This window comes from Meles meles, chromosome 6 (assembly GCF_922984935.1).
Source record: "Meles meles chromosome 6, mMelMel3.1 paternal haplotype, whole genome shotgun sequence".
NCBI lineage: Eukaryota > Metazoa > Chordata > Mammalia > Carnivora > Mustelidae > Meles > Meles meles.
In genome coordinates, this window is record NC_060071.1 from 33,754,276 (window position 1) to 33,770,847 (window position 16,572).

A 16,572-nucleotide genomic window follows, 5' to 3' on the forward strand; every position below is an offset into this window, starting at 1 on the left:
CTTTGTTATCCTTGTTAACACTCCCGTTTAAATCTCTTTATTTCCTTAAATAATCTCTAAGACCAACGTGGGGCTCCACCTCACGACCCTGAGATCAACAGTCGCATGCTTTACCGACTGAGCCCTTGTTGCTCCCATTTGGGGTTGATGGAATCGCTTCCGGACGTGAACTACGGTACCGTCCCCATCCCGGCGGTTCACCAACCTCACATCCCGGCTCCATCAAGGGCGAGACTGAGACTGGGTAGGGTCGGGCTGGGCCTGCACAGCGTGAAAATGTTTTGTCCTTAGCGCGCCGCCGTAGCCCGCCGGCGTCCGCCGTCCGCCCGCCAAGGCGCGAGCGCCGCAGTGGGCGGGGCCTCACGCTCCACCCACCCGTACGTCGGTGCGTGAGTCCGGCCCCCGCGAGCTCCGAAGCGGCCCGTGAGTTCACACCCGGCTTCTCTTCAGCCTTGGACTGCGCGCCGCCATCGCCGTCATGCTCGGCGCCGCTCTCCGCCGTTGCGCTGTAGCCGCAGCCGCCCGTGCCAGCCCTCGAGGCCTCCAGTACTCAAGCCCGGTCCCCGGCCCCGCCGCCGGTAAGGCCCCCGCCGCCACTGCTAGCGCCCGCGTGTCCTTGCGGTGACCTGGTCCCCCGCCGCCACTCGAGGGCAGGCCTGCCCCGCGGCCTAGCCCCTGCCCTGCGGGCGGGCGGACGAACCTGGTGACCGCTGGCCTCTCTCTCCACCGCCTCCACTTAAATTGGGGACTCGAAGACGCGGCACCCGGGGCCTCCCCCAGCGCGACTTCCTGGTGCGGGCACCGCGGACCGATCAGGTGTGGACCTGCTGTGGGCTCCAGGGAAGGGGCGCAAGCGCGCCTCCCGCGCCCACGGAACTCCTTCGGCCCCCGGGCCGTGACCGTGCCCCGGCGCTGACCCCTGCAGCCACCTGACTGGGAGTGTCCGCCGCCGGCCTACAGCGCGTCCGCGAAGGTGACATTGAGCCGCCCGGCGCGTCGCGATCAGTGTAGGGGCAGAGGTGGTCCTTCCGGAGACGCGGGCATGGACACCCATAGCTTCTCCTGGGGACACCAAATGCTTCCTTGTGGGACACAGTAGACTTTTTTAAAATCAGGCCTTTCTCGATTAGCGTTTTCTGTGTCACCTTCGCAGACCGTTCTGTCGTTTTAGAGACTGTTGTGCCACGTTCCAACCCTTCCATTCTTAAGATCTATCTTAAGAAACAACCATGTATGGTGGTTTCCTGAGATCTGGAAGAGAGCCTTAATATTGATAGGTCTTAGGCAAAGTATATACATACATCTTTCGAAAATTGGGCCCGACACACTCAGAAATACTGAGTTCTACAGACAGAAGGGAAGCTTTTTTTTTCCCCCTTTCTTTTTTTGCTTCCAGTCGAAAATCTGACTGCTGGGATATGTATTGTGCTGCTGATTCCTCTCTATTAACTGTGTCTTCCCCCTATGTGTTTGCGGAGATTTTGTTTCCAGCACTGTACGTTTAAGTTAGTGTAACTCCACTTGGTCTTGGTCCATGATGGTAGTATATGCTGGGGTGTGAAAATTAGGCCCTAAGCATGCAAATTTACACGTATGAACTCAAAACAAATAAGGTTGTTCTCTTGACTCTTGATTGTTAATAACTAGATCCTTCAGAACCTAAGAAATGTGTTTTCGCTTATCATTGAACAGTAAAACTGGCATGCACTTCACAAAGACTGTCTTATCTTATAAAAAGGAGGAAATTGAGGCGCATCTTGGGAAACTGATTTCCTTTACTAGCGGTGGAACTATTTTCAGTTTCTTAGCTGTAGTTATTTTTGGCCCATCCTGATGTTTGTCAAATTTTATGATTTTTGTTTTATTTTGCATTTTCCTTATCTAAATGCTAAAGTACTACAATATTTTCATATAGATACCTTTTGGGGAGTTTTCTTGTGACCTCTTCAAAAAAAATTGCTCCATTTTGTGGCAGGCTGGGGAAAAGGTAGAGATTTTTGGCAGACTGTAGAGTAAGGGGATTCTTCTCTTCTTAAAAAGTTTGAACATTTGTTTATCTTCTAGGAGTTCTATTCCCATTCTTGGTATAATTTATAAACAAAAATCTTTATTTTAGGCATTTGTGTTGGTTACATTTACATCAGCTACTTTCTAATTGTGTGACCTTGGGCATGTTAGTTAACATTAAAGCTCAGTTACCTCATCTCTAAAATCAGGATCTTTGGTAGTTGTGAGGCTTAAATGAAAGAATGTAACTGGTAGCATCTTGCCTGACACAAATGCTTAAATATGTGTTTGCTTTATTATAGGAGATTCCATTTTTGCAAATTATATGTTAGGGTTTGTTACCCATATAAAACTGAACAGGTTTTATAATTTGAAAGTCAAAGAGAATAAATTTTTTTGGATGAGGCTGTTAAGACCAAATCAGGGTATACTTGAAAGAGAGCTCTGAGGGGTGCCTAGGTGGTTTAGTCAGTTAAGCATCTGCCTTCAGCTCAGGGTCCTGTGATTGAGTCTGGCATCTGCGGGGCTCCCTGCTCAGTGGGCACCCTGCTGCTCCCCCTGCTCTCTCTCTCTCAAATAAATAAAATCTTTAAAAAGAGAGAGCTCTGGAGGGTTTAACCCGAGGGACCTCAAGTTTGCTCTAGTTAAGTGGCAACCCAAATTCCAGAAGCCTCCAACTTGAAACATTGTTTTCCCATAACCGAAAAATCAAAATATTTTAAAATAGTGGTTAGGTTCTTTAGTCAACCCTTAAGACTTTAACGGTCCTGGCTACTACATCCTGACCCTGATAACTCAGAAGAGTGAGAGTTTTCTCTTCCTTTTCTTGCCAAGGTCTGGATTTAGGTAGCACTTTCTAATAACCTTCCAACCTTGTTTTCTGCACTACTCCTACACTTCTGGATTTCCAGCCTTTAGGCTCCAAAGTCCATGGGCTCTTCAGGCTTGCACCTCAGCAATTCTGCCTTTGAGGTTGTTTGTGTGCCCTCTGCATTATTCATTTCTTTCCCTTTCTCCTAGAATTACCAACACCAAAATGACCATTTGGGGAGAGTTTATCTGAGCTGATTAGTTATTAAGTGGAAAGTTCTCTGATTTAATTAAATTTAAACTAAAGGGATTAATTCTTCTAAGAATGTTAGGTTTTTGGTTGTTTGTTGTTGTTGTTGATTTTAAACATTTTATGTATTTGAGAGTGAGAGGGAGGATGAGGGTCTCAATCTCGAGGACCCTGGGGTCATGACTTTAGCCCAAGCCAGACACTTAACCAACTGAGCAAGCCAGGCACCCCTTTGTTTTGTTTTGTTTTGTTTAACAGAGTGCTTAACTGAATGCCAAAAAGTAGTGTTAGAAATAGCTTTTTAGATTGAGTTTGTAGAAATGTTCATTTTCAGACACTTCTCTTTTCCTACTCTGGACTCTTCAGGTTGTATAAAAGCACTGAGCAGTTGTTTTCAAAGGACTTTGTCTTGCAAACCTCAAACCTAAGTGAAAATGCTGTACGTAAATTGGATTGGTTGCGGGGAAGAGAATGCGTGTGTAGTTCACCTAAAAATCAAAATGTTAAATATATGATGGGCATGTGCACATCTAGGAGAGTAGATCCTACTCCTACCCTTACTGAAGTACTGAAGTTAGTAATGCGATTTGAACCATGTGGGAGAGTCTGATTTTGCCGTGCTGGAGGGGGATGTATGTTCCCAGAGCATGCTTGGTATTATAAATAGTTGTTTCATAAAAGGTTTTTTGCTAATACAATTAGTTTGTAACTTGGGATTTCCAGAAGGAAAGTGCACAAATTATTAAAGGTTATCCATCATTCTCCTTCTTTAAGATTTGTAGTTGCTGGTTATCTTTATCTTTGGTTAGAAACAATACAAAGCTGTTAGCCATCTAGTGAAATCATACCCAGCAGTAAGCTAAAGGAAATGGGTATTAAACACTTCTGATTGGTAGGAAAGGTACATGTAAATACCTCTGGGGAAAGAATACATATTATTTCATTTTTCTTGGGAAAACAATTAGAAGTGGATTTATTGAGCAGTATCTAAGTGTGTGTTTAACTTGGGGCGCCTGGGTGGCTTGGTGGGTTAAGCCTCTGCCTTTGGCTTGGGTCATAATCTCAGGGTGCTGGGATCGAGCCCCACATCCGGGCTCTCTACTCAGTGAGGAGCCTGCTTCCCCCTCTCTCTCTGCAGTCCTCTCTGCTACTTGTGGTCTCTGTCAAACATACATACATACATACATACATACATACATACATTAAAAAAAAATCTTAAAAAATAAAAAAAGAAAAAGAAAAGAAAGCAGTAAAGGATGACCTGGGTGGCTCAGTGGATTAAGCATCTGCCTTCCACTCAGGTCATGATCCCAGGGTCCTGGAATGGAGCCCCGTAGGAGCTTGCTCTCCCTCTGCCTGTTGCTCCCCCTGCTTTTATGCGCGGGCGCGTGCTCGCTCTCTCTCACACACACACACAAATAAATAAATTAAAAGTCTTTGGGGAAAAAAAGAAAAAGCACTAAACAGTCTTCCAGTGTGATTATAACATTTTATACTGTGCTTTAAGTATTCAACTAAGGATTTTTTTTTTTTTAAGATTTTATTTATTTGACAGAGATTACAAGTAGGCAGAGAGGCAGGCAGAGCGTTTAACTGAATGCCAAAAAGTAGTGTTAGAACTAGGTTTTCAGATTGAGTTTGTAGAAATGTTCATTTTCAGGCACTTCTCTTTTCCTACTCTGGAACGTATGTACCAGATACATTTAAGTCTAGAGATACATTATTTTTTCTTGTAAAAGAAATTAAAGCATGGGCATTTTCAGTCCCTTCATAGGCATGTTTTTCTTCATTCTGGGCTTGGATAAGGAGGTAACTTATGTCTGTGGGAAGATGGGAACTTGTGTTGTGGTCCTCTGTGCCATTAGGCAGGAATTTGGCTCTGGGCTCAAATGGTAATTTAAATGAGAATCTTCACTTGATGTAGCAGTTAACAGTCCATTTCCAGAACTGGCTAGTCCTTCCACCTATTCATGTTTCTCTGTTTGCTTTTTTCTCTGCTCTTTCTCCTGTCAGATATTACATTAAGGATGTATAGGATAGGGGCCCCTGGCTGACACAATCCATAGAGCATGTGACTCCTACTCCTCCCCCCACCTCCCCCCCTTTTCCTTCCCAGGGTCCTGGGATCAAGTCCTGAGTCAGGGCTCCTTGCTCAGCAGGGAGTCTGGTTCTCCCTCTCCCTCTGCCTGCCTCTTCTCCTGCTTGTGCTTTCTCTCTCTGACAAACAAATAAAATCTTTAAAAAAATTTTTTCAAAAAAAAAAAAGTTTTCTTTATTTGAGAGAGAGCATGAGTGGGGAAGGGACAGAGGGAGAGAATCTCAAGCAGACTCCTGCTGAGTGTGGAGCCTGACATGGGTGATGGGGCTTGGGGCTTGATCCCAGGACCATGAGCTGAAATCCTGTCAGATGTTCAACCAACTGAGCGGACCCGATGCCTCATATAGGGAGGAGAATTCTAAATGTTTGTTCTACAGTTTTTCTATTTTTTTTAATCCCTGTTTTTGTGCCGAGCACCCCCATGCTCCTTTCCCTCTGGCAATCACCAGATTGTTCTCTGTATCTGAGTCTCTTTGTTTTGTTTATCTTTTAGATCCATATGCAAGTGAAATCCATATGGTATTTGTCATTCCCTGGCTCATTTCCCTTTCCATAATACTCTGGGTCCATCCATGTTGTCATAAATGGCAAGATTTCATTCTTTTTATGTCTAAGTAGTATTCCATGTAAATATAAATACTACATCTTCTTTATCCATTTATCTATTTATGGGCACTTAGGTTGGTTCCATCCATGTTTTGGCTACTGTAGATAGTGCTGCAGTGAGCATAGAGGTGCATGTATGTATCTTTCTGAATTAGTATTTTTGTTTTCTTCAGAGAAATACCCAGAAGTGAAATTGTTGGATCATATGGAATTCTGTTTATAATATTTTGAGGAACCTCCATACTGTTTTGCATAGTAGGTGCACCAGTTTGCATACCCTCCAACAGTGCACAAGCGTTCCCTTTTCTCCATAACCTCACCAACCCTTGTTATTTCTTGCCTTTTGGTAATGGCCATTCTGGCAGGTATAATGTAATATCTCATAGTGATTTCAGTTTGCATTTCCTTGATGTTTACTGATGTTGAGCATCTTTTCATGTGTCTGTTGGCCATTTGTCTCTCTTCTTCAGAGAAATGTCTATTCAGGTCCTCAGCCCATTTTTAATTGGATTGCTCTTTTGATATTGAGTTGTGTGATTTTATATATTCTGGATATTAAACCCTTATCAGTTTTATCACTTGCAAATATTTTCCCCCATTCAGTACGTTGCCTTTTCCTTTTGTGATGGTTTCCTTCACTCTGCAAAAGCTTTTTAGTTTTATATAGTCCCATTTGTTTATTTTTGCTTTTGTTGCCTTTCCTTAGGAGACAGATCAAAAAAATACTGTTCAGATTGATGTCCAAGAACTTAGTTACTGCCTATGTTTTCTTAGGAATTTTATGGTTTTCAGTCTTAAATTCACGTCTTTAATCTATTTGAGTTTATTTTTATGTGTGATGTAAGAAAGTGGTACCATTTCATTCTTCTGTATGTAATTGTCCAGTTCTCCCAACACCATTTATTAAAGAGACTATCTTTTCCCTAGTGTGTCCTGTACTATTGGTTTTTGTTTTTTTTTTTAAAGATTTTATTTATTTATTTGACAGAGAGAGAGGTCACAAGTAGGCAGAGAGGCAGGCAGAGAGAGAGGAGGAAGCAGGTTCCCTGCAGAGCAGAGAGCCCGATGCGGGGCTCGATCCCAGGACCCTGAGATGACCTGAGCTGAAGGCAGCGGCTTAATCCACTGAGCCACCCAGGCGCCCCTGTATTATTGTTTTTGTTGTTGTTTTTTACATGTTATATATATATTTTTTTAAAGATTTTATTTATTTGACAGAGATCACAAGTAGACAGAGAGGAAAGCGGGGGTGGGGGGGGGTGGGGGGTGGGAAGCAGGCCTCCTGCAGAGCGGAGAGCCTGAGGGGGCTGGATCCCAGGACCCTGAGATCATGACCTGAGCTGAAGGCAGCGGCTTAATCCACTGAGCCACCCAGGCGCCCCTGTATTATTGTTTTTGTTGTTGTTTTTTACATGTTATATATATATATTTTTAAAGATTTTATTTATTTGACAGAGATCACAAGTAGACAGAGAGGAAAGCGGGGGTGGGGGGGTGGGGGGTGGGAAGCAGGCCTCCTGCAGAGCGGAGAGCCTGAGGGGGCTGGATCCCAGGACCCTGAGATCATGACCTGAGCTGAAGGCAGCGGCTTAATCCACTGAGCCACCCAGGCGCCCCTGTATTATTGTTTTTGTTGTTGTTTTTTACATGTTATATATATATATTTTTAAAGATTTTATTTATTTGACAGAGATCACAAGTAGACAGAGAGGAAAGCGGGGGTGGGGGGGGTGGGGGGTGGGAAGCAGGCCTCCTGCAGAGCGGAGAGCCTGAGGGGGCTGGATCCCAGGACCCTGAGATCATGACCTGAGCTGAAAGCAGAGGCTTAAGCCACTGAGCCACCCAGGTGCCCCTCACTTCTTAGATATCTTATAGAGCAATTTTTTTCATGGGGTGTGAGTGAGGAGTATTTTCCCTCTTAGGGGTTTATCAGAATTTGCCAGGAGGGGACTGTAGTTTGATAAAATAATTTTTTTAATTACTATTATTTTGTCAGGTTGTGTAATTTATTTTGAAATATAATTTAATGGAGAGTATATTTCTTTTTAATGTATTAAAAATACAAATTATAGGGAGGCCTGGGTGGCTCAGTGGTTAAGCGTCTGCCTTCAGCTCAGGTCATGATCCCAGAGTCCTGAAATCAAGCCCCGCATCAGGCTCTCTGCTTGGTGGGGAACCTGCTTCCCCTTCTCTCTCTCTGCCTGCATCTCTGCCTACTTGTGATCTCTGTCAAATAAATAAAATCTTAAAAAAAAAAAAAAAAACACAAATTATAAATTTGCTTAAGAACTAGAATGGGGGGGCACCTGGGTGGCTCAGTGGACTGGGTCTTTGCCTTCGGTTTAGGTCATGGTCTCAGGGTCCTGGGATGGAGCCCTGCATGGGGGCCTCTCTGCTCAGTGGGGAACCTGCTCCCCCCGCCCCCCGCCCTTCTGCCTGCCTCTCTGCCTACTTGTGATCTCTGTCTGTCAAATAAATAAAAATTTTGAAAAAATAAAACTAGAATGGGCATATTGATACTGTGCTTATCATAAAAATTCAGATATTTCGGAAGTGTATAAAGAAATACTTTTTCCTTCCAAAAATGACCACTTTTAACAATTTGAAGCTATATTACACACTAGGGGGGAAAAGTATAAATGTACATACATAGTACTTTTTGTTCTACTTTTCTTTGCTTAGTTTTTAAGGTTTTTTTTTAATCAATACATAAGATTTGTTTTATTCAACCTGCTGAATAATCTTCCTACCATGATATATATAGTTGATTCAGAATTTAATGCATTGGATATATTTTATGTCTTTGGGCTGTACAATTAAAAGTGGTTAAGATGGTAAGCCTGATGGGAGTGCCTGGGTGGCTCAGTGGGTTGGGGCCTCTGCCTTAGGCTCAGGTCATGATCTCAGGGTCGTGGGATCAAGCCCTGCATCGGAGAGCCCAACGGGGAGCCTGCTTCCTCCTCTCTCTCTGCCTACTTGTGATCTCTCTCTCTGTCAAATAAATAAATAAAAGCGTTTAAAAAAAAAAAAGATGGTAAACTTTATGTATAGATTTTAACACAGTTTTACTATTATTTTTTAATATTTTTAAAAGATTTTTTATATTTATTTATTTATTTGACAGAGAAATCACAAGTAGGCAGAGAGGCAGGCGGAGAGACGGGGGGAAGCAGGCTCTCCCTGCTGCTGAGATCATGACCCAGGCGGAAGGCAGAGGTTTAACCCATTGAGCCACCCAGGCACCTCTTTTAACACAATTTTAAAAAAGAAAACAAATAACCTTAATGTATTGACAGGGTATGTCAAGTATTATTTCTTTCTGTACATTGAAGCCATTGTTCTTTCTTCATTGTAGCTGTCCAGTCTCTTCGCTGCTACTCCCATGGGTCACATGAGACAGATGAGGAGTTTGATGCTCGCTGGGTGACATACTTCAACAAGCCAGATATTGATGCCTGGGAATTGCGTAAAGGTAAGTGGAACATAGGCATATTTGTCTACTTTGGCATAGAATTGCAAGTTCTTTATAGTCTCTCACTACTCTGTTGAAAGCCACTATTTTGAAAATATGCCTCATGTAAACTAGGTATTGTCATGCAACTTGCAGTTGGGAAAGTTCATAGCCTTTGTAGTATTTCTTGTAAAGCAGGCACAGTTGACTTTTTGGGCCAGTTAATTCTTTGTTGTGGGGCTGTCCTTTGCATTGTAGGATGTTTGACTGCATCCTTGGCTTCAGCGTACTAGGTGCCAACCACCATCTCAGCCCCCCCCACACCCTGCAGTGTGACAACCAAAAATGTTTGCTGGGGGACAAAATCACCCCTGATTGAAAACCACCACTATGATGATAGATCAGGATGAGCAAGAATTAACAATTTTGTACCTTTTAGATAAGTTAAGCAAGTAGGCATTTGGTTCTCCCCACCCCCACTCTTGGTAATGGTTTGGGTTTTTTATTACTTTTATTCTAACTTGTGATTTATCTTGCCCTGAATTACTGTTCAGTTTAAGTAACCTAGAAGTTGTTTTTCCTAATTTGCAGATGTGCATTGAACATGAGTAGGTAACATTAATGATGACTAGTCTGAGAGTCAAGTAGAAAACTAATTTCAAGTGTACATAATTTATCTCGTATAAAGAGTTCAGTCTCTGTGACTATATTCTAGCATTGTAGTCACAAATGTGTAGACACATTTATATGTGTCTTTTGTTTACACATATAAAAATAACTAAAAGCAGGACACCTAAGTGCTTCAGACTTATCTGCAGTAATGTAATAATGACTCTTAACTTTGCTGCAACCAGGAAAATTCTTACTGAGTAATCTTGAGTAGCAGTAATGAAAAGAACAGTAATTCTGCATTCCCATTAAGAGAATCTTAAATTTTATGATATGTCATTTTGTGCAGAGCTGAAAGTAATCATGCCCAGTAATTTTCTGGTTGAATGTGCTCTAATGCTTCTCTAGATCTCCATAATGTCCTCATTTCGGCTTCATTAACTCTCCTTAAGCATTTCTCGGGTGGTTTTTAGGTTATTTTCCAATCAAATCTATTTTAAAGCAACCAAAGTATATACATTGTGCTAAGAGTTAAGGCTATGATTGAAAATGACCCTCTTGTTTGAAAGAGAGCCAGCTAATTATTATAAAAACAGTATTAGCATTTAAGAAAACTCTGGTTTTCTTTTTTCTTTTTCTTTTTTTAATCTTCAGCCTGCATGCTGCTGCACAGTTCGTTCCTTCCACTACTTCACTGTGGAAGATCCATTAAGATCTTACTATCTAGAATTTGTTAAAAGTAGAGTCTCATACTTTATAGACAAGAGACTAGAGGTCCAAACAGACAAGATTATATGTCTATGATTCAGTAAAAATGTAGATAATTAAATTGTAGTTTATATGAGGATATTCCAGGTTGATATGGATCCTTTTTTTTATTTGACAGGGATGAACACACTTGTTGGCTATGATCTGGTTCCTGAACCCAAAATCATTGATGCTGCTCTACGGGCATGCAGACGGTTAAATGATTTTGCTAGTGCAGTTCGCATCCTAGAGGTTGTTAAGGTCAGTGAAATAACAATGCTAAAGTTGTTCCTGGATATGGGTGGGCTGTTGTTAGGTATCAGTGTATCCTCTGTTTTTGAACTTGTTAAAATCCCTAAAATTAATTCTTATACCTATAGGAAATGTGCACTGCAGTTGCAGTCTTTCTGGAGGGCAGTTTGGTAGAATTTATGCAAGGTTTAAAAAATCGTGCTTGAGGGGTGCCTCAAGCCCATCAACCAGTAGCTCAGCGGGTTAAGCATCTGCCTTTGGCTTGGGTCATGACCTCAGGGTCCTGGGATTGAACCCCCTGCTCAGTGAGGAGTCTGCTTCTCCCTCTCCCTCTGCCCCTCCCCTTGCTTATGCTTGCTCTCTCCCTTTCTGTGTCAAATAAATAAATCTTAAAAAAAATTTCTGCTTGATAACCCTTTTGTTCAGCAATTCTATTTGAGAATTTATCTTAAGGAAATAATTAAGGATGTACAAAGGTTATTTGTGCTATTTGTGGTATGAAGTTAAATGTTGTTAGTTGTTTCTTAAGATGGGACTTCCCAGAAAAGATTATCTATTAAAGTTGTGGAAATGTGTTCAACAATAGTGTATTCTCCTTCTTACTATTATTTATTTATTTATTTATTTTAATTTTAATTAGGCTCCATACCCAATGTGGAGCTTGAATTCAGAACCCTGTGATCAAGAATCACACACTCTACCAACTGAACTGGCAGGTGCCCCAACAATTTATTTTATATATATATGTATATATATATATAATTTTTTTTAAGATTTTATTTATTTGAGAGGGAGAGAGAGCATGAGAGAAGAGAGGTCAGCAGGAGAAGCAGACTCCCTGCTCAGCAGGGAGCCCAATGTGGGATTTGATCCCGGGCCTCCAGGATCATGACCGGAGAAGGCAGTCGCTTAACCAACTGAGCCACTCAGGCACCCTAACAATTTATAGTATATTAACTGAAGAAAATTATGAAACAATTTTTATGGTGTGACCCCATTTTATTTAAAAAAAAAAAAAATACATAGATGAAAATGTAGGAGGATAGGGGCACCTGAGTGGCTCAGTGGGTTAAAGCCTCTGCCTTCTCTCTTCCCTTCCTCTCTCTCTGCCTGCCTGTCTGCCTGCTTGTGATTTCTGTCTGTCAAATAAATAAATAAAACTTTAAAAAAAAAAAAAAAAAGGGTGCCTGGGTGGCTCAGTGGTTTAAGCTGCTGCCTTCAGCTCAGGTCATGATCTCAGGGTCCTGGGATCGAGTCCCGCATCGGGCTCTCTGCTTGGCAGGGAGCCTGCTTCCTCCTCTCTCTATCTCTCTCTCTCTCTCTCTCTGCCTGCCTCTCTCTCTACTTGTGATCTCTGTCTGTCAAATAAATAAATAAAATCTTTAAAAAAAAAAAAAAAAAGGTAAGAGGATATATACTTGCCCTCCTCTCTCTTTTGATTATAGCTCCTGATTTTTCTGTAATGAAAAATGAATACATTGCGGGGTGCCTGGGTGGCTCAGTGGGTTAAAGCCTCTGCCTTCGGCTTGGGTCATGATCCCAGGGTCCTGGGATCCAGCCCCACATCGGGCTCTCTGCTCGGCAGGAGCCTGCTTCCTCCTCTTTCTCTGCCTGCCTCTCTGCCTACTTGTGATCTCTGTCTGTCAAATAAATAAATAAAATCTTTTTTAAAAAAATGAATGCATTGCATTTTAAACAAGAATTTTATAATTTAAAACGATTAAGGGATGCCTGGTGGCTCAGTTGGTTGAGCTTCTAACTCTTGATTTCTGCTTAGGTCATAATCTCAGGGTCATGGGACCGAGCTCTGCCTTAGGCTTCTTGCACGATGGGGAGCCTGCTTTGAGGTTCTCTCTCTCCCCCCTTTCCCCTGCTTGTGCACTGCACTCTCTCTGAAATAAAGAAATACATCTTTTTTTTTTTAAGACTATTATTTATATGTCAGAGAGAGAGAAGGAGCACAAGCAGGGGGAGCAGCAGGCAGAGGGAGAACCAGGCTACCTGCTGAGCAAGGAGACTGATGCAGGACTTGATCCCAGGACCTGAGCCGAAGGCATATGCCCAACTGACTGAGCCACCCAGGCATGCCAGAAATTAATCAATCTTTCTTTCTAAAGATTTTGTTTATTTATTTTACAGAGACACAGCGAGAGAGGGAACTCAAGCTGGGGTAGTGGGAGAGGGAGAAGCAGACTTCCTGCTGAGCAGGGAGACCAATATGGGGCTTGATCCCAGGACTCTGGGGTCATGACCTGAGCTGAAGGCAGATGCTTAATGCTTAATGGCTCCAACCCAGGCACCCCAGAATAAATCTTTTTTAAAAAATAGAATTTTGGAGACCTAGAATTTGTTAAAGGCAAATGAATAGCAGCTTGGCACTCTTTTTAGTCCATTTGACTTTTTTTTTTTTTTTTTTTTAAGATTTTACTTATTTATTTGAGAGAGATTGAGAGAACACAAGTGGGGGTGGGAGGAGCAGAGGGAAAGGAAGAAGCAGACTTTCTGCTGAGCGGGGAGCCTGACCCAGAACTCTGGGTTTGTGACCTGAGCCAAAGGTAGGTGGCTGAGCCATCCAGGGGGTGAACTTTCCAGGGGGCCCCCAGTTGACTTTTTAATATTTGTCCCCGAGGAAGCTTGTGAAAATATAGGTATAATTACATTTTTATGGTGAGTGTTTGTCAGAACTCTCTTGCCCTGGCAATAAGTATAGCTCTCCATGAAGGGACATGGTCCACAAGAAGGAAATTCAAGTCTGTCAGAGGGAAGGTTTGACATTACTTTATCTACAGTGAGTGGATAATTAAGGGTTCTGTAGGCTATCAGTCCATTCAGCACCAGTACTTAATTAAGATCTCAGATTGGAAGCAAATTCACAAACTTTTCTTGTGTTAACTTAATTATTCCTATTGCCTGCTGGGCATGTTTAATTATCTTCACAAAATTCTGTCATCGCCACCTTTTCTAGTAACTTGAGGCTTTAAAATGTTTTGTTTCGGGGCACCTGGGTGACTCAGTTGGTAGGCATCTGCCTTTGGCTCGGGTGGTGATCCCAGGGTACTGGGATTGAGCCCCATTTTGGGCTCCCTGCTCAGCGGCTCTTTCTCCCTCCCTACTCCCCTTGCTTGTGTTCCCTCTCTTGCTGTGCCACTCTCTGTCAAATCTTTTTTAAAAACTGTTTAATTTTGTTTGTTTTTTCTGGATTTAATCTAATGGTCTTAGTTATTCTTGAGGTGCTTATAAACCTACTTTGAATAGTGCCTGCATTAGTTGTTCTGTTTGTTGAACTAACATGTTAAAAGTAGGTGACATGTATTCTCTGCTACTAGCCTCTGCATATGTGATTAAAAGCATTCTCACGTTCATTTTTTTAATAGAGACAGCTTTTCAGAGAGCTAAATGTAAGTATTTTCTTTGCCATCAGGACAAAGCAGGACCTCATAAGGAAATCTACCCCTATGTCATCCAAGAACTTAGACCAACTTTAAATGAACTGGGAATCTCCACTCCAGAGGAACTGGGCCTTGACAAAGTGTAAACCCCATGGGTAAGCAACACACCATTGAATAAGGCAAGAAATTAATCCAAGGAGTGGGGAGTGGGTGACATTTCAATTTCTCAGCGTAAGATCTTTTATTGGCCTCCTTAGAGGCCATGAACAGAAAGATTGAGAGTACTAATGATGTAAGTTTAAGGAGCTGAATTGCCATTTTTAGTTGTTACATTCTTTTACTAGTGTAAAGGCAAGAGGAAGCCTCCATTAAAAATCTATATAAAATATTTAAAACATAAAATCATTCCTTTTACCTCCCCCAAACTAAAGGTAATCCACTGCATACAAGGTGTTCATCACACATGCTTTTATACATCTGTTTATTTTTAACAGAGTTTTATTAATTTGATACATTCGTTTTTGTATGCCCACATTAGAGTTTTAACAGTCAAGTAAACATTCACTGCTAATAAAAACTTACTTGATACCTTGTTCTCTTCGGGAAGGCAGGTAATAGAACCAGCCATAAGATTTTCTAGATAGTGAGAGTGTGCAGAAAATACATAAACAGTGACTCGTTTTTTATTTTATTTAAACACATACAGTGTATATAACTCTATGTCAGGCACTGTTTTAAGTGCTCTGTAAATATTAACTCATTTAACCCTCATAAACCATCCCTTGAGGTAGTTGCTATTATTATTATTATTATTCCCATTTTACTCTTTTATTAATGAGGAAACTGAGGCACCTTGTCCAAGGTCATATAGCTAGTACTGGAACCCACACTTAAAGCCAGCCAGTCCAGCCCAAGTCCATTGCTCTCACTGTGCCACATACCCTGTGTAGGCATTTACTGAGGCTATATTCATTTCTCAGTGGTAAACAGTAGGGCTTAGAGGATTTGCTTCCCAAGAATAGAAGGACCTTGATTTTTAAAATAGTGGAAGTAAACTACCTTATAAAAGTTTCAATAAAAGTGAACTCAAAATTCCTGAAGGAGCTAAATCAGCTCCCTCACAAGATAAAGGTCCAGTGAGCCTGGTTAGAGATTGCTGTGGAGCAGGAGTCTTAATTTTATCCTTGTCCACCCCCAGACCACCACCACCTCCCTGAAGTCCTTTAGCTCATCTTTGTAATACATGAAAGGCTTTATTTTTTAAAGGTGTCTACTAATAATGATTTTTGTGAGAAAACTAGGCATTCAGAATAGATTTTCTCCTTACATTTTTGAAGCTCTTGTGTGTGGTTCCTATTCCATAGTGGACTCTTAAAAGGATATTTAAACATTTCAGCTTAATTTTTATTTTATCAAGTAGTCGTCCCAGGAGTCCAGAAGATCTTTGTTACATAGGATCTATTCTGGCTGCGATGACATATTTCTTAAAAAAAAAAAAAAAATTTATAGGACAACTCCCCAACACTTTAGATTGGAAAAGAGGACCACCCCAGTAAGTACTAGGTGTGTAAACACAAAAAATCCACAGAGCTAGTCCCTTGTGAGTTAGCCCTAGGCAGAATTAAGTGAGAACAGAAAAGGTTACACAGAGCCAGTGATTTCCCTGGACTGTTGCTTTAAAGAAGGTTATTTTTAGTAAGATTTCTACCTTTCCTTTATTTTTTGGCTAATTCTTCATGTTTTCTCTTACAGATGGGCTTCTCAAGGATTTATTCATAATGCTACTTGATTGTAAACAATCACCTGGAAATACTGATGATAACATATTACCTTATTTGAACAAGTTTTCCTTTATTGAGTACCAAACCATGTAATGGTAACTTGGACTTTAATAAAAGGGAAATGAGTTTGAACTGAAATTAGGTATCGTTCCATGTGTTTGCTTTGAAAAGCAGAAAATGAGCCATCATAGAGCCATTGATTTCATGGTTTTGTTGCCACTATGTGCTGAGAGAACTGCCTTAATTCTCTGGAAACCATCTGACTTGAAATAAATTTAAAACTGGTTATTGAGATAGTCTTGAGAATATGCTGTGTAGTAGCCAGCTTCTCTCTCAGTGGCCTTTTCCTTCCCTACCTGTTCTTCTTTGGCAGTGGAGTATTAGCCTTGGACATGAAATACTAATATATTTGATATGTGAAAAGCTATGTGGTAGATTTTCAGTTCTTTAAGAACTAAATAAATGGGTTTACTTCTTGAGAGAATTAATAAAATACACAAATCCCGTCTTAGTTTAGAAGGCCCATGTTATTGGAGACTAGCTCTTGAAGAAAGATTTTAGATCTAAGTGAC

At 41.5% G+C, this 16,572-nt stretch overlaps 1 protein-coding gene across 1 annotated transcript; it reads left to right on the forward strand.

Annotated features, from left to right (window-relative positions):
• The first annotated feature begins 392 nt into the window (after nt 1-392).
• LOC123943163 (cytochrome c oxidase subunit 5A, mitochondrial) lies at nt 393-16,138 on the forward strand. Its single transcript, XM_046007090.1, has 5 exons — nt 393-578; nt 9,127-9,243; nt 10,718-10,839; nt 14,252-14,374; nt 15,972-16,138. The coding sequence occupies exons 1-4, from the start codon at nt 479-481 to the stop codon at nt 14,363-14,365; spliced, it is 453 nt and encodes a 150-aa protein (XP_045863046.1). The 5' UTR covers nt 393-478; the 3' UTR covers nt 14,366-14,374; nt 15,972-16,138.
• The last annotated feature ends 434 nt before the right edge of the window (nt 16,139-16,572 follow it).

Excerpts from the sequence above, each read along its gene's own strand:
- LOC123943163 (XM_046007090.1), top strand. The coding sequence starts at position 479 with ATGCTCGGCGCCGCTCTCCGCCGTTGCGCTGTAGCCGCAGCCGCCCGT. Across the intron at positions 9,244-10,717 it reads TGCCTGGGAATTGCGTAAAG|GGATGAACACACTTGTTGGC; the intron begins GTAAGTGGAACA and ends TTTATTTGACAG. Across the intron at positions 10,840-14,251 it reads GCATCCTAGAGGTTGTTAAG|GACAAAGCAGGACCTCATAA; the intron begins GTCAGTGAAATA and ends CTTTGCCATCAG.